General features: G+C 31.8%; 1 protein-coding gene across 1 annotated transcript in view; it reads left to right on the top strand.

Moving 5' to 3' along the window:
• Window positions 1-23737, top strand: part of betaggt-I (geranylgeranyl transferase type-1 subunit beta) — a 62175-nt gene that overhangs the window by 30773 nt on the left and 7665 nt on the right. Inside the window, exons 5-8 of the mRNA XM_085820987.1 lie at window positions 1828-1960; window positions 3407-3452; window positions 17469-17653; window positions 18684-18792. Of these exons, the coding sequence (XP_085677113.1) occupies window positions 1828-1960; window positions 3407-3452; window positions 17469-17653; window positions 18684-18792 (473 nt within the window). The remainder of the gene's footprint in view (window positions 1-1827; window positions 1961-3406; window positions 3453-17468; window positions 17654-18683; window positions 18793-23737) is intronic.

The raw sequence follows: 23737 nt of genomic DNA, 5'->3' as shown, positions 1-23737 counted from the left end.
TGCTGCTGCACGATGCGCTAGCCACTGCGCCACCAGGCCTCCATTGGTCATATACTTTCAATTAAAATAAAAGACCTTTTTCTTGAAAAAAAAATGATATGGCATACTTTGTAAATTAAAGGTTATTATTATAGTCACAAAAAAGCAATGAATATATTTTTAAATAAACAATGCCATTTTGAAAATCTCATAAAAAATGAATAATATAGGCCATGTGGCAAGAGCAAAAATGCAACATAGTGCTACTATATAATCATGTATGAAGTAAAAGAACGTGTAGTCAGATTTTGATATCTCAGTTCATTGGCAATTATGTCTCTTAGGCCGCTCTGATGTTCTTATGTTAATGGATTATGTGACGTGCATTGATATGCAGATTTTCATTAAAAAATTTCATCAGTATAAGTTTTTTCAAAAAGCATCTTATAGTAATGCAAACTTATAGAGTTCATGCTCTAGAAAATAGTAACATATTTTAATTATTGACACATAATCAGCTGGTAATATTATTTGCTTAAATTAAAGATTGAAAACATATCCCAATCCAGTGAATTTTTTGTTAAGTTAGAATATTCAAGTAATAAAATTGCATTACTTGTGTGAAAATGGTCTTGACATACAAAGTATAACAAAATTATAAATTAAAGGATGTTACACACTAGTAAATCACAAAGGAATATGATTGAATAACATAATATAGAAGAAAACCTCAAATCACCCTAATTTATTTATTTCCAATTCCCCAAGGAAGGGTATAAGTTTGTTTTATAGCAATTAAAAATTTACAAAAACCCCTAATTTAAAATTAAATATCTTGCTAAATTTTTCTCATATTGTATTTTATTGTTAAGAATGAGTATAAGCTTTTTCTAAATATAACTGTAAGGGAAAACCTTTTTCTTACTGGAATAATTTGTAATTAGTCTACATTGCAAAAATAGTGGTGCTAAAATAAAAGCAATATAAGAATTTTTATTGACCATGTGTTTCATTGTCCATGGGTTTTACGTATAAATAATTGTAATTTCTATTTACACTAATTGTGTCTGTTCCTCTTCTCCCATCTCTCTCTCTCTCTCTATATATATATATATATATATGTGTGTGTGTGTGTGTGTGTGTGTTCGTGAGTAATGAAAAAGACATAATAAGGCTGATGCTATAAAATGTAGATCTATAATGAAAAAGAAGAATTTTGATTGTGTAGAATGCTGAATCTGTAATGAACAGCAGACGTGGCAGTAGAGACAGATTAAATCTTCATTTTTATTTCAATTGACATTTGCAGTCACAATTTACTTGGGACTCTAATCATGCCTAGTGAAGGAAATTTACATTTTTTATACTATTGTATAGGAAGCGAACAGAGCGAAATAGCATGCAAGTGGCAAGAGAGGTGCCACTTGCATGCAAAAGTGCATAATTATCCAATATGGAGGCTCACCAAGGAAGATTTAGGTTGCTTATTAAGAAAAAGGCTTCAGTTCTTGAAAATTTGAGTTCAAGTTCTGAATCAGCTATATCATCAGCATTACACACGCCATGTGACATAAAATGATAGAGAAACGACACAGTCCAGAAAAGTTCTGATTTTTAGAATAGAGAGAAGAAATACCTAAGTTAAAAATGAAGAATTAAATGGCTATTACTAAATTAAATTATAAAGCTGATTTACATAGTTTTTCATCTTACATGTATGTATATGATTTTTTTTCCCTATGAACATTTATGAAATTCTTTACAATTTCTAAGAACTGCCCGAAAATATGTTATCTCTGCAAAGTATGCTTTAATGAGTTCATTATATGTGAGCTTGTCTATTTTTAGTTTTCGTCCAATGAATGTTGAATGTGAGAGTGACATGCGATTTGTATATTGTGCAGCCTGCATTTGTTATATTCTACAAGACTGGTCTGGTATGGATGTGGAAAAAACAGTTGCTTACATAAAATTGAGCAGAGTAAGTTCTAATACTTTTTTATTGCAATTAACATCACTTAATATGATTATATTTGTCCACAGCTTTTTGATTATCTTAAACATGGAGAAAAAATATTCCTGTAAATATTATTGCGTTTTAACTAATTAAATGGAAATGTGCTAGAAATATATAAATAAATATTTGATATACCAATAAAAATCAATGTATGTCAACTTTTCATAAAACTTAATACAGTCAAAAGTTTTTAATCTGGACTCGTCGGGACTTCAGTGGTTCCGGATTATAGATCATCAATTTAAATAATTTAAATCTGGTAAGATGGCATGCAGAAATTATAAAATTAAAAATATGAAACCGTAATTTATGAAATAAAGAGCAATTATGATTTAAAAGGTATCAAAATTTACCAAAAAAAAACTTAATATTTATTGTTTACTCTATTAAAAATTTCTTTCAACGCGTGCATGCATAAAGCATACATTATGCATAGTCAAAATTAGAAAATTGCAACCAGAAAACTATTTGATGTGTATTCGTGATATTTATAATAACAAGGAATTTGATTTAAATCATATCAAAGACAGAGTACATTGATAAAAAATACTACATTTAGTAAGGAATTATAAGCCGAATAAAAAAGAAACATCTGCCCTGAAGATAAGGAGGACAGATCAACTTCCAGTTCGTTGCGCGCTGACGAGATTAACAACAAATCCACTTTTCTGCTTAAGTTTCAAATGTAAACAAATATGCCTGCTATGGGGAAAAAAAAAATTAGGCTTAGTTGCACTTAAACAACTTTTTAATTGTGGATAATTCTACAACTATAACATGCAGATTAGCTAAAGGCATAAAAACCTTAATTGGAAGATAAGAACAACATAATTCAATCATTTTTAAAGCAAAAAATGCACATTTTACCAACATATAAGAATTTATAAAACTGAGTTCACGGAGCCGAGCAACAGTGTGTATATATATATATTTATTTACATACTTTTGGTGTGGCCGACTGCCACCAAAAAGGGAGGCGCACAACTACATGATATAGCAATCCTATATACAAAATTTCAACCTCCTGAGGCTGCTCATTTTTGAGTTATACGAGATACAAATGCCATGAAAAAAATCTCTTCGGAATTCATTTTAAATCAGTTTTATAATTCATATGAGGAAAAAGAGTCCTTTATTTTGTCTCTATGTACAGATTTCATGTTAAAAACATCGTTAAATTACATTCAATTGTGGCAAAAATGGATATTTTCATTGAAATATGGTACCCAGAATTTTTCGTGATTAGAATACTTCCTTTACTTCATACAAGGAAGTAAAAAGGTTAAATTAGTAAAATTTGCCATAAAATTGTACTATCTCCTTCATGTCTTTTCTATGTGCATTGTTGTATTTTCACTTTGTTAGAAATTTGTGTTGTGTGGAGAGTGATTTTTTTTAAAATCTTTTCAGAATTATGATGGAGGCATTGGGCAGGGTCCTGGATTAGAATCCCATGGTGAGTTTTAGCTCATATATAGGAGGGTTTCTTTTAGGAACTGCAGTACAGTCAAAAGTCGTTAATTCGGAATGATCTATAATCCGGACATCAAAACTAAAAACTTTCTGCGCATGCGCTGCGTTGACACATGCGCAGAGGCGTTCACGCGTGCACGTAAGACCTTTTACGACTGCGCATATGAGTGTGCGCAAGTGCAGAATACGTTTTCACGTGCGCATTTTATGTATAATGGACGTATAAGCTAAATAATTATCTATTTCAGTTAATGTTGATGATTGCGTTGTTCCTTAATTTTCGAATTGCATCCGGCTTATTATTTTTTGCAGACTGTAAGAGCAATTTTATAAAAGTAAGCTTAAACTTTCGATTATATCAAATAGAATTTCCGATATATATTTGTTAATATGTAAAGGATCTAAGGCGAAAGTATGTTTTGATATCCGAAATCTGTTTATCAATTTCACGCTGCTCGGCGGCGGGCGCCTAATGAATTGGAAGTTGATTTGTCAGCACTATCCTTATCTTCAGCGCAGATGTTTTTATTTTATTTGGCTTATAATTCCTTACCAAATGTAGTATTTCATCTTGATATGCTCCGTCTTTGATATGATTTAAAACAAGTTCCTCGTCATTATAATTCGCTTCGGATAGCGAAGAAAAGTGACAGAGGTTATTGAAAACAAAAAAATTTCGATTGACAAATTAGTCGGTGTTCTTGACACAGCAATTATAGGACTTGAACGGCGGAACTTTGTAACTGAACAAGAAATTATATCTGTTTAATAGAATTAAAGAGAAAGTATTATCACATGAAACGAAGCAAAACTTAAACAACTTACATTGAAAGAAATGTTTAATAAAGTAAACAAATAAATATTAAGCTTTTTCTTTTTGCAAATTTTGATACCCTTTAGATCCTAATTGTTCTTTATTTCATAAATTACGGTTTCATATTTTTAATTTTGGAATTTCTGCATGCCATCTTACGAGATTTAAACTGATGATCTACAATCCGGAAAAATCGATAATCCGGAATCGCCGAAGTCCCGACGAGTCCGGATTAACGACTTTTGACTGTATTGAATCTGTAGATATAAAGGCTTCTGTTTCAATTTTTCAAAATCTGACATTATTTCATTATTTTGTTAACTAATTGTAAATATGCTTTTTATAATGAAAAATGCTATGCAAATCTATTGTTTATAAAAATTGTGGGCATTAGCGTTGTAGCAAACGAACAGTTTGCCTTGTTTAAATAAAAACCAGAACTTACCTAAAATAAAACTAATATTTATTTCATAACTTAAAGCAACTGGGTTGTAACAATAGCCTTTACATTAAAACCAATGAGAAAAGAAAATCCAGTTAATACCCACGTGTTCATCAATTCTCGCATGTAAATACACAACATCGGGCAATCCGCCGATACTACATCATTAGCCAATTGGCAGCAACCACATAAGGTTATTGCTGATTGACCTCTGATCTAATTTGCATGAGGAAAACCAAATAACAAAACATTAAGTCAGCAAAAACAATTTACAGCATTTAGCATTTATTTAAATCGGGATTGATTAAAATTATGGATGATTTAAATGTGTTAAATCATCCATCATGTGAAATTGGAATAAAAAATTATAAATTATCTATCATATTTAAATTGCTTTAATTAAAAAAAAACCCTCAATGTTCCCTTCTTAATATATAGTTGGCCTCATAAGTGATGTTTGTCATCCATCTAAAATAAAATGCTTGTAAATCTATAGTTCTCATAAGGAATTTATTGCTGAAGTTAGCATTGGGGGGGGGAGTCCAATGAGTATGGAAAACAGTACATATTTGAATGAAGCAACTTAATGATAGATGGCTAGGTGATACATACCTACTGCAGAGTTAGAAAAAGCCTAATTCAGATATCCAAATTCTTTTCGGTCTGACTGGTTAATGATGGATTTTTCATTATGCACAAGTGCTTCATAATTTTTTGTTAACTGAAGAATTCTGTACAGCAGAATCTATTGATTTTTTATAAAACATGCATTTGCTATCAATATCCTGCTCACATCTTGCACTTCTAATGACTTCCCAATCTATCTTCACCTTGTGGAAGTCAATTTTTCTCCTTCTGTTTTCTAAATTACTTTTTTGAGAGATCAAATTGGTTGAAAGATTTATTTTTACAATCCATATCGTTAAAAATGAGCCAAATATTTTCATCCAATTTTAGAAGTGGAAAATTTTCTACTGTTTTTCTTATTTCAGATATATGTTATGAACTAACATCTGAACTGGGATTGCACTGCATGCAGATATTTAAAAAGTGCCAATAATTTGAGTTTCATTTTATGTGCTTAACATATTTGCATACTTATGCATGTAATTCTTTCCTTTTTAAACTGATTTTATTATTTAAAAATTGTGAGGAGGAAATTGTAATTACTGGGCTCAATATTCTCAATCCCCCCTTTTTTAATGGAAGAAAAACTTGCCAATATATAATTTAAAAAAGCAACCTTAAATTGATGTAGATTTTGAAAAAAGTATTGATTTCAAGGGCATGCTTTTTGCCTTATTTTGAAACTTCTCCCCACCCCATTTTTTGTGTTAACTCCTTAGAGCAGTGGTCTCAGATTGTATATGAGCCTAACGCACAGTCTGAAACAGCTGATAGTTTGGTTGTTTTTTTTTTTTTTTTTTTTTTTTTTTTAAATCTAAATTTAATTGGAAAAAAATTTATATTCATTTTCTGCTTGAAGTCTAAGGGTTGGTACCTACAATTCGTTTATTCAAACGTTGAATTTTAGATTAACATTTATTTTGGATAATTCCAGTATGTTGAATTAACCACTAGATAACTTACATTTAACCTCAACTATAAAAACTGGAAATTTGAGAATATTAAAGTTCCATGAGCTGTCAGCTGCCAAACTAGATTTAATGACTGTACCAACATGAAAAATTCTCCCACTTTTGCTTATTTACTTGGCCCAGTGTACAAGCATACATTGACAAAGTCCCAGCCTACGCATTTTATATTTTTGACTTCATTAGCAGTCATGCACTATGCAATATAAAATTTGTATTCATTATATTTACCAATAAAAGATTATGACTGTAAATTTTAAAAATAAGTAAAGGAGGAGAAAACTGTAAATTGTGCCTTCAATGGTAAGTGGTGTTATTACTTTGTACTTCTTATCTAATTTATTGGATTATTACCCTCAAGTGGCAACATGATATCATTGTTTCACACTTTTAGTTGGAAAGATGCTCTATTCTATTTAATATAACTTTGTCTTTAATATCATATCCTGGAGAGTGGATCATGTAGGTGTGCTGTCTTTACATCTCTATCCATTCCTCTTTTTTTACTTCAGCAGTAGACTAAGATGAGTAACCTTGGCTAAGATCTTGAAAAAGGAACAAGTAGCCATAAAATGTATATGCAAAGAATACCAGTTTGAGAAATTCCAAGAGTATTATTACTCTGTTATCATAACAGAGTTTTCTTCTTGAGTTTAGAAGATTAAATTAAAAGTTATGTGAATAAATCAGAAGTTTTTAATCATACTAAAAGTATTGAAGGAAATGGTTCAGTAAATTTACTATACTGCATTTAAGAAAATTTGATGTTTTTCACTGACTTTTTTTTTAATCAAAAGATCTTGATAATTGAGTTGTATATTTCCTGCAGTCTAAATGCATACTCTCTAAAATGCAAGCTAGTTTTTTCCCCCAAGGAGGGAGGGGTGTTTTTATTTCAAAAGTAAGAAAATTTAAATAATTTTATTTCCTTAAAATTTAAGTACAAGAAAATATTTTTCCAACAAAATTAAACAATGATCTATCCTTCAGTATGTGGCTCATTTTTATTTGAATTAAAGCAATGAAAGTAGTTTTTATTTACTTATCACTTAAACACATATTCTTGTTATTATTACTGGAATAAAATAAAGCAGAGACATTATTTTTAATTTGTGTAAAACAAAACACAAAACCTAATTTTATTCAATGAAAACTGAACTAACATTTTTTAAGGCATAGGTTTTTTTTTTGGGGGGGGCTTTATTTAATACTGCAGTTCAAAAATCTAATGTCCAGACGTTCAACATCCGTAATGATTTAAAATCTGGATCACCAGCAACTTCTCCCCCCCCCTTTTCTTAGCATTTTTTGTTGTTGTTGTACTTTGTTTTTATTCTTTACACATGTGCGTTTGATATTTTTTCATAATAAAAACATGTGGATAATCCCAATTCGTAATTTCATTTTGTCACTAAATAAATTACCTCTGTACTGAAGAAACAATCCTTTATTAACATAAATCTGTATGATCAATAATTTCACTCCATTCCGCCCTTTTTGTTTGGCATACCAAACCGAAATTTCCTACATCAAAACATCATGAATTTTATGCTCATTGAATAATTTATGTTCCTGGTGAATCATTATTATTTTTTGCTTTCATCACCATATGATGATCAACACATGGCAACTTGACAAATGACTCATGCAGCAATGTCTAAGCACTTTTTTTTCCTAAGCACTTTTTATATATATATATATTATTAATTGAATACCAAAGATCAAGGTAACCTTTTATGTTGACACTAGGCTTGGTGATTATTACAGATTTCACCTAACTGTGCTCTAAAATATATTGAGTGTGTTAACAAGGTGAAATTTAACAGAATTTTTTTTTCCATACGTAAAAAATAGATTTTGTAAATGATTACATTTAAGGCTGTTTGAATTAAAAATAACTGATGTGTTATTCATATAAGCCCAGAAGAGAATTTACGAGAGGCAAAATTTGTAGAATTTTGAGAAGCGCCAAGTAAAAAAATTAAGGGATTGCAAAGGCTTTAGAATTTATGGAAGGCACTTGGATGTAAAATTTTTAAAATTTAAGGAGGTTCTTTGCAGCAAAATAAAGTATCTACAGAGACTGCAAAAGGCAGCAGCAAAATGTCTAGCACTAACCCTGATAAACCTTAAGTATATGCAGAAATTTAATTATTTTTAGACTCTAAGCCTTAAGCATGAGTAGGAAATAAGCATAAGTATAATAAATAACTAAAATAATACAATTTAAGCTGATCTTTCTCAGCACACAATAGAAGCAAGATAAAATTTAGTGGAACAGCATGTCTGTGATCATCAGTCTCATGCAACAGTGCCAACAGTGTGTAGCTCATGAAGCTTTGTAATGATAGTCATGAATTTGAAGGTTTTGGGAGGTCAAATTTTCCAGTTAATGGAATTAGTGGAGAAATGGTAAGAAATAGAAATGATATAACAGAACGTTTTCATTGTGATGACAATGTTTCAGTCATCAATCAACTGACAGATTGCAAAATCTATGGTTCTAAATGCAGAAAATACTGCTAATGATGCTGAAGAAAGTGACAGAGAGGTTATTGAAAATGAAAAAAATTTGGTTGATAGTTGAGTGGTGCGAGTTATCGACACAGCAGTTACAGGACTTGAATAATGGTACTTTATAGCTGAACAAGAAATTATGTCTATCTATAGATTCAAAGAGAAAGTATTAACACAAAAAAAAGGCAACTTAAACAATATACATTGAAGGAAATATTTAATAAAGCAAAAAAATAAAAGTTGAGCTTTTTTCTTTTTGCAAATTGGTTTCCTATAAGGTCATAAATGCTTCATTATTTCATAAATCACTATTTCATATTTTTAATTTTGTAATTTCTACATGTCATCGTACTAGATTAAAACTGATGATCTAATATCTGGAAAAATCCAGAAACGCTGAAGTCTCGAGTCTGGACCTTGGACTTTGTACTGTATATAGAAAGAATGATATATTTTAAAATGTAACTAATATAGTATGAAATACATGTAATAGATAATGTCAGTGCGTCAGTGGGTCATAAGATTTCAAAATGGCCGAACCAATGTTCACGACGAAGATCGAAGTGGGAGACCCAGCATAGTGACCGCCGAACTTCTCGAAAAAGTCGATGCTAAAGTCCGTGAAAATCGAAATTTCACAATAACGGAACTTTCTTTGAGTTTTCCACAAATTTCGCGAAGTTTGTTGCACGAAATCATCAGCGAAAAGCTTGGTTACCACAAGTTTTGTGCAAGATGGAAGGCAAGAAGAGGTAACGAAGTGGTTGAAGGCGCAGGCGGCCGAATTTTTCGACGAAGGAATTTCCAAGCTCGTATATCGCTACGATAAATGCCTTAATTTGTATGGTGACTATGTAGAAAAGTAGTATTTGAGTGTGGCTTTCATCTGTATATAATAAAATTTGTTTCCTATACTTTGTTTATTTTTTTATTCCAAAACGTAATCTACTTTCTGGATAGCCCTCGTAGTAACAATTTCAATGTGTATTTCCTTATAAACGGCACATGTAAATATCACTATCCATGCCTTCTTCTGGCATCGAAGATATAAAGGTCCAGCCAAATTGACACCCATAATATGGAAAACTGCAGAGTCTGTTACTCTTTCCTCTGCTAATAGTATGGGGTTCACGTCAAAATTGATTACCTTAAATTGTCTACAGCGACCACAGTTTTTTATTACATGCTGAACTGTACACCAGCATTTGAGAATCCAAAATTGTTCACTCAGAATTTCTGCTAAGGCTTGAATACCTGCATGGGAATTTTTTTCGTGTTTTTCCTTAATTAACAGGTTGGGAGGTAGAATTATCGGAAATGTAAAATTTCTACTGTCGTTTCTCTGAGAGATCTTTGTCATAGTTTGTATCATTCCTTTCTCATCCACAAAAGGTTCCAATGATATAATTGTTTTGTCTTCATGAAATTCAAAACTTTCTTCTTGGATTAATTTTAAAAGAATATTTTCCACTTCTTCATATTCTGCAAAAGTAATATTACCAAAAAAACAATCTTTAGGTAAATTTCTGGCATTTTTGCAGAATCGTTTTATCCAAGCTATCACCTTACTATCTTTTTATATGAAGAATATCTGTTGTAGAATAAATTCCTTGTATTTATAACGTTGGTAGCTGTTACGGCACATTTTCTTATCTCCGAATTTATTGCGGATTTGTCAGGTTGCACTAGTTCATAATAAGTGTCAATCCTTAAGTTTTCCTTCAGCCATTCTGGCCCGTTCCACCACTTAGCCTTCACTAATTGTCGTACCGTACATCCTCTTGAAGCTATATCTGCTGGGTTCTGTGAACCTGGAATGTAATACCAATCATTTATGCTACTTAGTTTTCTAATTTCGTTTACTCTATTGGCCAGGAATGTAGCCCAAACAGCTTCTCGTTTAATCCAACAGAGAGCATTGCTGGAATGTGTCCAGTAAAAAACAGCAATCTTTTTTGTCACTCTCATTGGAGCTATTTTGGACTTAGCTTACACTAACTGACAACGTACACCTTCATTATTTTCTATTCTAATAAATTTGCATGTTGCATAGGCTATTTTGCTGGCATCACAGAATACATGCAGACTCCATTTATCAGGTTCATAAATTTGAGAGCAAATTGCAATCCAACGAGGAATTTTAATATCTTTCAATTCAAGAATTTGACCATGCCATAAATTAAACTTCTTCAAAATCTTCTCTGGCAACTTCTTGATCCCACGCGAATTTTGATCTGCAACATTCTTGTAATAATAATTTCAGCAGCAGTGTCAAGGGACAAGAGAATCCAATCGGGTCGAAAATCGCTTGTGCTAAGGATAAAATTTTCCTTTTCGTTACTAATGGTACTTCTTGAGCAGGAAATTTTTTTGTATCACAGCTGAGAGTATCTTCCTTTACTTCCCATACAAGGCCCAATACAGAAATACAATTTGTTGTATTTTCACTTGCCTTTAAAGAAGGTTCAGTTTCTGAGAATAATCCATGTTCATCATTTCAAGTGTATTGCACTGCCAGTCCCAAAGCTCAAATTGAGCATCTGACATTATCCGTTTTGCCAAATTCATAAACTTCTCAACTTCTTAAAAACTGTCGAAACTGGTCGCACAATTATCAACGTAAAATTATTCTTTCAATTTCCTGGCCATTTCTTGAGTTTCCTCCTCCACATTATCCAAGTGGTATGCTATAGTAACACCTAATAAAAAAGGGCTTGAAGTTACTCCAAATGGTACTCTGCAATATCTGTAGATCACTAAGTTATTTGAATCGCCATCTTCTTACCACAAGAACCTCAAATAATCTCTATCTTGGGGATTCAGTTTTATCTGCAAAAAGGCTTGATGTGTATCTGCTGTTACTCCACATCTTTTCAATCGAAATCTCAAAAGTATGGAAGGTATCAGTTCTAATAGATTGGGGCCCTTTTCTAAGCAAGAATTGAGAGAAACAAAATACTTTTCATGTGCTGAAGCTTTGAATGCTGGTCTGATTTTAGTAGTGGAAGAATGCTTTATTACTTCTTTCGTAAATAGAGTAGGACTTGATCTTGCAATGGATCTTCTTCTATAATACCTTGTAGAATCCGGTCCTTAAAAACTTCTTGATAATCATTCAAGTGACCGTTAGCAACAAGTTTACAAAAGTAGTCAAAAGTCTTTTTTTCAGAGAGTTCTCGACAATTAGAAATTGGTGGATGTGTTTCCAACCATGCTAGCGATATTGTATATCTACTGTCTTCATCTCATTTTATGGTTTCGCGAAATTTATAAAACGTAGCCGCATGCAAGTCTTGTTTTAGAAGGCTTTCTGGAGGACCGGTGATACCAATAGCTTCAAGCTTCCAATGATCGGCAACTGCACTTTCATTAATGAACAAAGATAAAACGGAAATAGTATCTTCATGTGCGGTAATTTTCCTATTACTGTCCACCCTAAATAAGTTTCAATTGCAGTTAATCCACATTTCAATTTCCTCACTCTCCCAGTCATCAGCTTCCCAGCAATATCTGCCCCAATAAGAAGTTGTGTTTTTGTGGGTTGCAGTGGAGGATCTTCCTCCTTATTGTAATCACTCAGCCATATTCCTTGTCGTGTAAGTTCTTTCATCCACATTCCTTTTGTCACATTTTTTACAGCAGCACATATTTCCTTTTGGTCATTAACTTCAAAATTACATTTATAAGTACCTTCTATATTACTTATTATCACGCGATATTTTTTATATTCCTTCACTAATTCTGTACCTCCAAAAAGACTATGTTTGATTTTTCTTCACCCACTGGTTTATACCTCATATCTGATGCCACTTCTTTTGTAATACAGTCAAAAGTCATTAATCCGGACTCGTCGGGACTTCGGCGATTCCGGATTATCGATTTTTCCGGATTATAGATCATCAGTTTAAAGCTCGTAAGATGGCATGCAGAAATTCTAAAATTAAAAATATAAAACCATAATTAATGAAATAAAGAAAAATTATGATCTAAAGGGTATCAAAATTTACAAAAAAAAAAAAAAAAAAAAAGCTTAATATTTATTTGTTTACTTTATTAAACATTTCTTTCAATGTAAGTTGTTTAAGTTGCTTCGTTTTATGTGATAATACTTTCTCTTTAATTCTATAAACAGACATAATTTCTTTTTCAATTACAAAGTTCCGCTGTTCAAGTCCCGTTAATTGCTGTGCTGAGAATACCGACTAACTTGTCAAACGAAATTTTTTCGTTTTCACTAACCTCTCTGTCACATTCTTCATGTCTTTATCCATTTTTTGGAGCAGTTCCACTTTTTGTTTGTTGGACATCGAAACATACTTTCGTTTTGTAGATCCTTTGGAAGTTCCAGCATCGGAAATTCTATTTGACATAATTGAAATTTCAGGTTTACTTTTATAAAATTGCTCTTACAGTCTGCAAAAAATAATAAGCGGGATCCAAATCGAAGATTATGGAACAACGCAATCATTAACATTAACTGAAATAGATAATTAGATAATTTTAGCTTACACCATCCGTTATACATTAAACGCACAGGCGAAAACGTATTCTGCACTTGCGCACACGCATATGCGCAGTAGTCAAGGTCTTACGCGCACGCGTAAAACGCCTGTGCGCATCTGCCAATGCGGCGCATGCGCAGAAAGTTTTTAGCTTTGAGGTCCGGATTATGGGTGTCCGAATTAACGACTTTTGACTGTATATGATCTTTGAGACCCAGTGTCAACAAGGGCTCTAATAAACTGTTGATTCTGATTTCCATGAATTCGGACCTTCAGAGTTTGCATCAGTACTTCAGGCATACTTGTCTGATTCATCAGAGTATGTCCTTTAATTTTGGCCTTCTGATCATGTTTATCCTTTTCGGTTTCCCTGCACTTACTTACGTTTGGACACATAAGCAAATAATATTTGCTAAAACAGTTTGTACACTTCACAAATTTTCTACAATCTTTAGATAAATTACTTGGAGTTAAACGAGTAAAACACACACCTTTCTTTAACAAAATCTGTTTTCTTTGATCTAAATACATACATCTAGCGGATTTACATTCTACACAGTTGTGGTTCTCACCACAAAAAATACAATTCACCTTTTTTGTAGGTTTTGCTTTTGTCAATTCGTTGTTTAAAAGTCCTGCAGCTGTCGGTATTTCATTCTGCCCTCCATGTTTATGTTTCGGAAATGCTTTCATTTGTGATCGACATTCTACATTAAACGCTTGTTATTCTCTCTTCACCTTCAACTTCTTTCTTCATAAATGTCATCTAATTTGTTTGTTGAAATACCTTTGTCAGCTGAGGCTAAATTTCTTTCCCTACTGTCAAAATATGATCTGGTAAACAGGCTTCAACAAGAGGATACAGCATAGCGGCATATTTCTTGGTTGTAACGTTTAAACTTTCTAATGCACGTAAATGGGTTTCTATTTTATCATACAGTTTAAACACAGAAATTTTATTCTCAGAATTACTACTATTTTTCATGACTAAACAGAGTAGTTTCCTCACATAAACTTCAACCAAAAGATCGTCTCTTCCAAACCTATCTTTCAAATATTCGATAGCTTTATTATAGTTTTCAGTAGTAGGTGGAAAACTCTCTACAAGATCTCTAGCTTTAGATCCATGTTCTGTACATTGTAGTAAATACTGATATTTATTTTCAGGGTCAATTTCCTGATCTTCATGAATTTTTCTAAACTGGCCACAAAATCCCAACTATTCTTTTGCCTCACCATTAAACTTTCTTAATTCAATTTTAGGAAGTTTAAATTTCCTTTTAACAGCTTCATTTTTATCTTTAGGTAAAATATTTTCCCTTTCGCTATAGTTCTGTTCAAGTCTAGTTACTTTCATTTTAAAATACATAAATTTATCATTGTATGGTTCAGTGGTTTTGATTTCTTTTTCAAATTCTTCATTAGAACATTTGGTATCTTTACTATTCAATAACTCTAATACCTGTTTATCCAAAGTATTTATCTTTTGCCATTTATCATCAAGTTGAGCGAAAAGAACTGTAATCTTATCTAAATCTAATTTATCGACTTTTAAAAGTTCATCTAAATTATTCACAGTCTTAGTAAAATTTATTTTTAAACAACCTCTAAATCGTTTAAGTTCTTCCATAATTGAAATCAAAAGTAGTGTTATTATTGTCCTTAAATCAAATTCTTAATAAATAATTCAAAGTTCAACAAATATTCATTATAGAATCAATCATTAAAATTTTAACAGTAATACTCTTTAAAATAAAAACTCAAAAGTCTTCATTTCACTGTAATAACTTTTGAATTAAAGCTACCCGGCATCCTGTCCCAGACGCCATTTTGTTACATTATGAAAAAATATAAAATTAATAAATCGAATTTACTTTGTACTTGCGTTCAGTCTGACTGTCGGGTAGATCATCACAAATCCAATTATGTGAAGCTAATAGAACAAATTTTATTACAGTCTATTTACAAAACATATACATCGCCAAAATTTTTTTTTACAGCTCTTTTTTTTTTTTTTTTCCATTACTTAGTTCTCAACTGTTTATTTATTTCAAAAACATCTACATTGCTCGAGCGCTATTAGTCAGCGTCCTCTGCGTATCAGCTCGTGGTTTCATAACAGAGAAGTTTGTTTTCTCCCTTTCTTTCTTTAAAAGAATTGTAATGATTGTAATGAGACAGTAAAATTTACCAGCTAACAGAAAAATTAAAAAAGTCACGTTTCTTCAGATGTATGAATCTTGCCCAACAGTAAAGAATGCAAAAATTCATATTTTGTGAAGTTGTACTCAGTGAATAATCAGATTTTCTAAATCAAAATTTGTGCACTAATTCCAAATTTGTACAATTCTGTAATGTTTTTTCAAGAGAAAACTGGTTCCTCTATACGAGGGCTGTTCACTAAAGTTATAAAAAATATAGAATACCTTTCATCATCATCATTTACGTGGTCTTTTTCAAAATAACTACTGCGGCACACAATGCATTTATCCCAATGTTCTGTCCACTTATAAAAATATATAAAGGTCTATTTTTTGAGAGCTTTTTCAAAACTGCCTCCACAGCCTTGACACATTCTTTGTTGCTTGCAAAATGTTTGCCTCGTAATGGTTTCTTTAAATTAAGGAAACAGCCAGAAATCGCATGGAGCGAGATCAGGACTGTATGGAGTGTGCGGTAAAATCTCTACGTTGTTCTGCTGCAAAACATCTTGTATACAAAGAGCAGTATGTGGTCGAGCATTGTCATAATGCAATAGGAAGCCATTTTGGAGCAATGGACGTTTCCTTTGAACATGCTATACCATTGTTCGTAGGATATTCGTGTAGTATGAGCTGTTTACGGTATTACTGGGTTTGACAGCATGTTGATGCACAATTCCTTCATAATAAAAAAAAAATATGTTCATAACTTTACCAGCCGATTTCACAGTTTATGCTTTCTTAAAAGTAGGCGAAGACGGATGTTTCCATTCACTACTTTGTTTTTTCATGTTTAAGTCATAATGATACAACCAAGCTTCATCTGCTGTGATGATGTGTTTTAAGAAATTGTCACCTTCTTGTTCCAGTCTTTCTTTCCATTCTGTGCACACATCCACTCTATGCTGCATTTGCTCAGGTGTCAACAATTTCGGAATCCATCATGCAAAAACAGCGTTTCAGTTGCAAATGTTCTGCCACAATTGAATGAATACTTCCTACAAAAATATTCAAGAGAGCATGCAGCTGACGTACTGTAATTTTGTCGTACTCCTTGATGATAACCACAGCTGTGTTAATCATTGTCTCTGTGACGGACGTTGAAAGTCGTCCCTCGCATTCAATATCTTCCGCATTTTGTCTGCCTTCCTTAAAAGCTTTGTGCCAGCGAAAAACACTTGCCCTTGCTAATGCTTCATCATTAAAAACTTCACATATCATGTCAAAGATCTCTGATGCTGATTTTTGCAGACAAACACAATATTTAATCGCATAACGTTGTTCCATCGACACTTCCATTTTGACAACTGGCCGCATCCCTTAGGCGCCCGCAAACACACTTCAGTTCAATCACGTGATACTCAGGAACATGAGCTTGTACACACCATCTATCGGTAGCTTTTGTTAATACAGACAAAAAACTTTTTTATGCCACAGATATTAATATTTCAATGAGTGGTTTCGTGGCAGTAAAATTAATCTTATTACAAAACAGCCTATGTATATGGAAAGAACAGTATTTATGTGTTTATGATTCTCTGATGTTTTTTAAGTGAAAACAAGTTGCTATGTACATGGAAAGAAAAACAGTAAAAAAAATTACATAAAAGTTCCTTCAGAAAGGTAAATGTTTCAGTATGATGTTTTTTGCTTTTTATTTTTATTGTTTCGTTGCTGTTTTATGGAATTCATAGTGCGTTGCAGTTTTCAAAATTTCTCTTGCCTTTCGTGTATTAACTTGGACAAAAAAAATTTAGTCTCAGCAAGTTTGCTGATTTTTCGGAGGGGTAGATGAATAATCAGAAAAGTACCAAATAATTATTTATGTGCAGCCTTAGAACACATTTTGCTACATTAAAAATTTGTTTCTCCTGTTTGTATTTAAGTTCTCTATACATTGAATTGTATAAATTGTTGTTTACTACCAGGTGGCTCTACTTTCTGTGCAATAGCAACTTTGTGGATGATGGGAAGATTAGAAAACACATTTACTGGAGAAGAACTAAAACATTTAAAACGATGGTTAGTTTTTCGTCAAGAACATGGCTTTCATGGACGACCAAATAAGCCCGATGATTCTTGTTATTCCTTTTGGGTTGGAGCGACATTAAAAGTAAATTTTACCTTATTTTTAATATTGTTATTATGTTGTACATGTGAACAATATTGTAAAATAGTAAAAGCAGATAATTGAAGTAATTCTATATGTTATGAGATCTATGAGTTTTATAGGTAGCAAATAAAACTCATAGATCTCATACATATTGTCTCATAACACAAAGTTACAAATTGTATTCATAAATAAAACTTGAGGTAAAATATCTGTCAATAAGAAAATAAAATTCCAAGAGAGAAATACAGTACTTTTTCTTAAGTAAAATTAGAGTGAGGCAATGAAAATAAATAGGTATATATCAAGAAAGGATTGTGATAAGTAGAAACATAAAAAAAAAGTATATATAAAATATAACTCAAAAAACTGTCAAGATTGTCCTCTATGAATGCAAGATTGTCCTGTATAAATTCTAGTCTGACAGCACTGAAAATAGCTTTGGTCTGTGTGAATATCTTAATAAATTCATCTGTATGGTGTTGAGTAATAATTAATAGTTTAACCTAGGTGGTGTGAATGACAAAAATAAAAATATATGTATATTTACTTAATCTCTTTTACAAAGCATGTAGTCAAGTGAAAGTGACCTTTAAAGACTGAATTTTTGTGAAATGTGTGGTAGTTACTTCCAGTTGGTAACTCCCAAAACATTAAATGAGAGCATCTTTTAAAAAAACGACTTTCAGCACAAATTATTTCAGATGTCCCAGGTTAAATTCAGTTCAGTGTTATATGTTAAATTAAAGGGATACCATTGAAATTTTGATAAATTTTTAAATAGCATCATTTTCAATTCTGGAAAAAAAAAAAAAAAATGGTTTATATGGAAGATGATTCAGAAGTCAAGAAACACCTTTTCTATTTCATCAATCACAGATTTAATTTTCACTTTTGCAGTTGTTCCTTTAATCCTGTTAAGGGTACAAAAATTCTGTACATTACAAATTTTGTCAAAAATACAAAAATTTTGTATATTACAAATTTTTATTCAGACTGTAATTAAACTGCTGTTTTATCTTTTTCCTCTTAGTTGTTGAACTGCTACCATTTTGTAAACTATCCTGAAGTCTTAAAGTTTGTTCTGTCAACACAAGATGATGTTACTGGTGGAATAGCAAAATGGGTAGATTATGTACCAGGTATTATATTTAACTTTTTGTTCCGTAATGTAAATTGAATCAAACTAAGTTTGATCTAAACTTCTTTTTAATTTGGTGGTTAGTTAATTTATTTTAATGATATAACTGAACATAACTTATACTATTTAATTAAATTAAAGCATTGTTTTTTGTAGTAGGTCTTCATAAGCTCAATACTGTTTTTATATTAAGCATTTGCATTTGAAGAACTCAATGAAGAACAGACACATTCCATAGGATGATAAATTATTCATTCTTATACCTTTGGATGTAAATATTGTATGTATGTAGAGAATTTAAAGGACAAACGATCTTAATTGAGAGTTAAATAATGTATTAAAAATAATTGTATATACTCCACTGTAAGCAGTGTCATCTTTCTTGGTACCATTCTCACTCAAGTTGGACAGTGTCCGATTTGAGAAATGTGGTCTTCAGTGATGAATCACGCTTTGCTCAATGCTGATTGCCGCTGCATATGTATCAGAGGTGAGCGATTCAATGTACCATTTGTTACTGAGTAGCACACAGCCAAAACACTGTGATAGTCTGGTGTGCGATCAGCTGGAACAACTGTTCACTATTAGTTGTGCTTTAGGTACTGTGACTGCTCCCAGGTACAATGATGACATTTTACAACTGATCCTACTGCTTATAATAGCAGGTTATCCAGATTCTGCTTTCCAAAAGGACAAGGGTCGCCCACATACAGCGTGACTTTCTGAACAATGTTCTCAACTGGCTGGCTAATTCTGTAGACCTGTCACCTATTGAACATGTTTGCAATATGTTGGGCATACAAATTAAGCCTTGTGCAAATACATCCCAACTTACTGACCAGTTGCTCCATTTGTGGCGCAATTGTGAAGTATGATATTGGCAACTTAATAGACTTCATGCCCAATCGAGTATTGGCTTGTATAACTGCCAATCAATAGGCTTTGTGCCCAATCAAGTATTGGCTTGTATTGTTGTCAATCAATAGGCTTTACCACCCACTGATTTTTCACATTCTTGTTATTGCTACTTGTAAATAAGAGGCTTTTTCACCCCAGTTTTTGATCATTTGTTTATCTACTCAAACACTATACTACTGCCAATTTTTGTAATTATGGCTCAATTCTTTCCAGGTGCATATATTTTTTTGCAACAAAGTGTATATACATTACCTGTCGGGCCCACCAGCGGCTGAGCGGTAAAGTCGCTGAACACTGGTAGTTCGGTCCGAGGTTCGAATCCCGCGAACAGGCTGGCTGCATGGGCGTTTTCGTGGTTTTCCCCATTTGTAACATGTATGTGAGCCAGTTTCCCTTAGAAAGTCCTCCACAAAGGCATCCCTTCCCTTAGGCATATAGCTCTCGAGGCTTTGCCATAATCACACACAGACATTACCTGTCGCTTATTAAAATCACTTCCATTCTAAGCATATTTGAGTTTACTATGCGGTTGAGTTTAATAAATGGTAATTTTAATATTGCAAATTATGGTATCAACTTTAAACTTATCTTGTAAGATAGTAACCAAAAATTAATCTAATAATTAATAACTAAATTATGAATTAAAAATTAATGCTAAAATTTAACAATTTCACTGTCTGTTTTAGTTTCTGCTGTTCTTTTAACACTTTATATCGTAGTCAGTATTTTAATATGATTTCTCAATATTGCCATTATTTCAATGTATTCTAAAAATGAATTTTTGTAATTTCTCTCACTTATGTCTGAAATATTAGAAATAGTTTGCAATTCCTCTGACTTCTAAATAAAAACTGCATTTTCTTTCTAAAACATTTTCTGTGTTTTGGGAGACTGCTTTCCGTGTTCGTACTTTTCAATATGCATAGCCTATTGAAAAGTACGAACTTAGTTATCTCCTTCAAAGTGCTTACATTTTCACAAGATTCAATTTTGTTTATTTTGTTTATATATATATATATATATATATATTTTTTTTTTTTTTGAATGGCACTTTTTTGGCAATTGCATTTGAAATCTTTTATAATGCCTTGGTCTAATACCCTAATGACAGAAGTCATATTTTTAAGAATGCTAATTTAATGTTTTTTGGAACACTATCAAGGGAGTATTCAGCACATTCGTTTTTCACTTCTCTGTCCCATTTCAAAAGGAAATCTGTAAAAATACTGTTTGTCATCCATTGGTTTTTGTTACTATGATAAGCTGATGGTAAATTCTTTATTGCTTTTAAACACTGAGGTTTTCTAGTCTTTCCAAAAACCACTGCCGTCTTAATTATTGTATCCATATTGCACCTTAAAAACACAGAAACTCATTTTTTAAATTTCTTAAAACCAGCTGCTATTTCACGTTTAAAAATTAACGTGTGTTTTGGTAATGCTCTGTAAAACAGGCCTGTTTCATCTGTGATATAAATTTTGTGTGCCTTGTATTCTTTTAGAGGCCCGGATTCTTTTAGATGTGTGGCTTATATTCTTAGTCAAATGGTGATCTGCCCTTTGCGTCTCATCATGTATTTTTCGTCAAACCATGTTATTTTTCTTCTTCCATCTTGTGAGCCATCTATCACTTGGCACAAAATTTTCTGCTAGCGTTTTAGTGAATTCTATAGCTTTTGCAGTCAAAAGAGCTTTAGAAATTTAACAATATTTTACAACATTTTTTAGTCTCATAACTTGAAACCATTCTAGAAGAGTGGTTTCAACGTCTGCTGATTTTCCATCTCTTTTGCACTTCCTTGAGACATCTGCATTTTTTACAAATTCTTTATAAATTTTATTTCTTTGTTTAAGTGAATTGCCTAATGCTGTTTGAGAAATCTTCATTTTAAAAGTTCTTTGGCTGCATTTACCAAATGTATCATAATTTTTTAGCAATTTATATTTTTCTTTCAGCCTTAAATAAGATAATAAATCATGATTTATGAAATAATGAAGTATTAATGATCTAAAGAATATCAAAATTTCCAAAAAAAAAAAAAAAAAAAAAAAGCTTAACATTTATTTGTTTACCTTATTAAACATTTCTTTCAATGCAAGTTGCTTCTTTTTTTTTTTTTGTACTTATACTTTCTCTTTAATTCTGTAGACAGACATAATCAGGCTATTTAGTTACATTGTCGAAGTCCTGTAACTGCTATTTCGAGAATTCAACTAACTTGTCAATTGAAATTTTCTCATTTTCAGTAACTTCTCTGTCACTTTCTTAACTATTGATGGCAGTTTTTACTTCCTTGTATGAAGTAAAAAGGAAGTATTGTAATCGCGAAAAGTTTCAGGCAGTATATTTCAACGAAAATATCCATTTTGACCGCTATCAAATGCAAATTAACGATGTTTTTGCGTGATATCTGTACGTAAGAACAGAATAAAAGACTCGTTTCCTCCAGAAAAGTTATAAAACTGCTTTAAAATTAATTCTGAAGAGAATTTTTCGTGGCGTCTGTGCGTACATATCTTGCAAAACTAAAAAGCGAGTAGCCTCAGAACGTTGAAATTTTGCATATAGGACTGCTATAACATGTAAATGTGCACCTCGTATTTTGGTTGCAATCGGCCGCACCAAACATATGTAAATATATTTATATATATATCCACTCTGTTACCTGGCTCAGTAATCTCAGTTTCTTTACTCTTATATGTTTGTAAATTGTACATTTTTTTCTTTAAAACTGATTGAATTATATTGTTTTTATCTTCCAGTTCAGGTTTTTATGCCTTTAGTAAATCTCTATGCAATATTTTTAGAATTATCAACAATTTTAAAGTTGTTTAAGTGCCGTTAAGCCTAATCCTTTTCTTGATGGCGGACATTCTTTTTTTTATGTCGGCCATTGATGTTTACATTTGAAACAGCAGACTAGTGGATTTGTTGCCAATCTAGAGAAACGTAGCTTCACAACAACAAAGATAATGCCTTCATTTATTATTGCCAATTAAATCATGCTTAATCCTTGCTTAATCCTTGCTGGAATTTTTTCGAGGAAATAAGTGTTTAAGATTTACTTTGTAATTTTTGATATAGATATTTTGAGTTTTTATGTATTTTTGCCTTCTTGGAAGTGAGAAATGAATTAATTGAATGAGAAATATCATCTGTGAAAAACTGTTTCTTTTTTGTTTTGTTTGCTTAATTTCTTTTATACACCGTTCTAGCTTTATTATAGTATTTGAATAGAACATGTGGCAACGATTAGATAATTCTTTTCTTTAAATGATATAAATTTTGTGCATTATGAGTTATAATATGAATGAAATATAATACTGTTAAGTGAATCTAGCGCCAGAGTGTTGCTATGGTAAATAAATACTAGAGTGAATTTTAAAGAATGCATTTACTCTATTGTGGTTTATGCGCTGTCGGCGAAGTAGATTTAATTTAATCCAATAAGTTTAAATGAAATGCAAGAAAAAATGTGTATAATTTAATATTCCGTACAAAGAAGTCGTGGTGTACACATCAGATTTTTTCTGGATCTAGAACCATACTACAGATTTCGCCATTCAGTAATTGATTGATGATTGAGAAACATTGTCATCACAATGAAATACTTCTTTTATACAGTCAAAAGTCTTTAATCCGGACTTTCTGCGTAACACGTAATGCGTTTACGTGATGCTAAAGCAAAGTTTAAAGTTTATAAAATTAAACATTTAGCAGTAGTAGCAATAAAAGCTCCCTGAGATAATATGTTGTGCAGACATTGAAGACAATAAAAAGGTTTCAAACTTAACCAATTTATTAACAATATAATAAAGAATAAAAACACAGAAAATAAATTTAAACAATATCAGAGTCTTAGGAAAAATATAATATAACCATCATTCATCAAATAGTATTTTTACCTGGTCTCCAAAATCACTGGCATTCAATACAAATAAAATGTCCTAAACAGTAATTATGCGGCCTCACATGAAATTGGCTACACATTCAATAAGTCCATGATCAATGGTCAAGAAAACACCTGA

This window comes from Stegodyphus dumicola, chromosome 7 (genome assembly GCF_044657685.1).
Source record: "Stegodyphus dumicola isolate Sdum_Otavi_A_Nest chromosome 7, ASM4465768v1".
NCBI classification, from domain to species: domain Eukaryota; kingdom Metazoa; phylum Arthropoda; class Arachnida; order Araneae; family Eresidae; genus Stegodyphus; species Stegodyphus dumicola.
The sequence above is the reverse complement of the archived record's forward strand: the minus strand, read 5'-3'. Positions and strand labels throughout refer to the sequence as shown.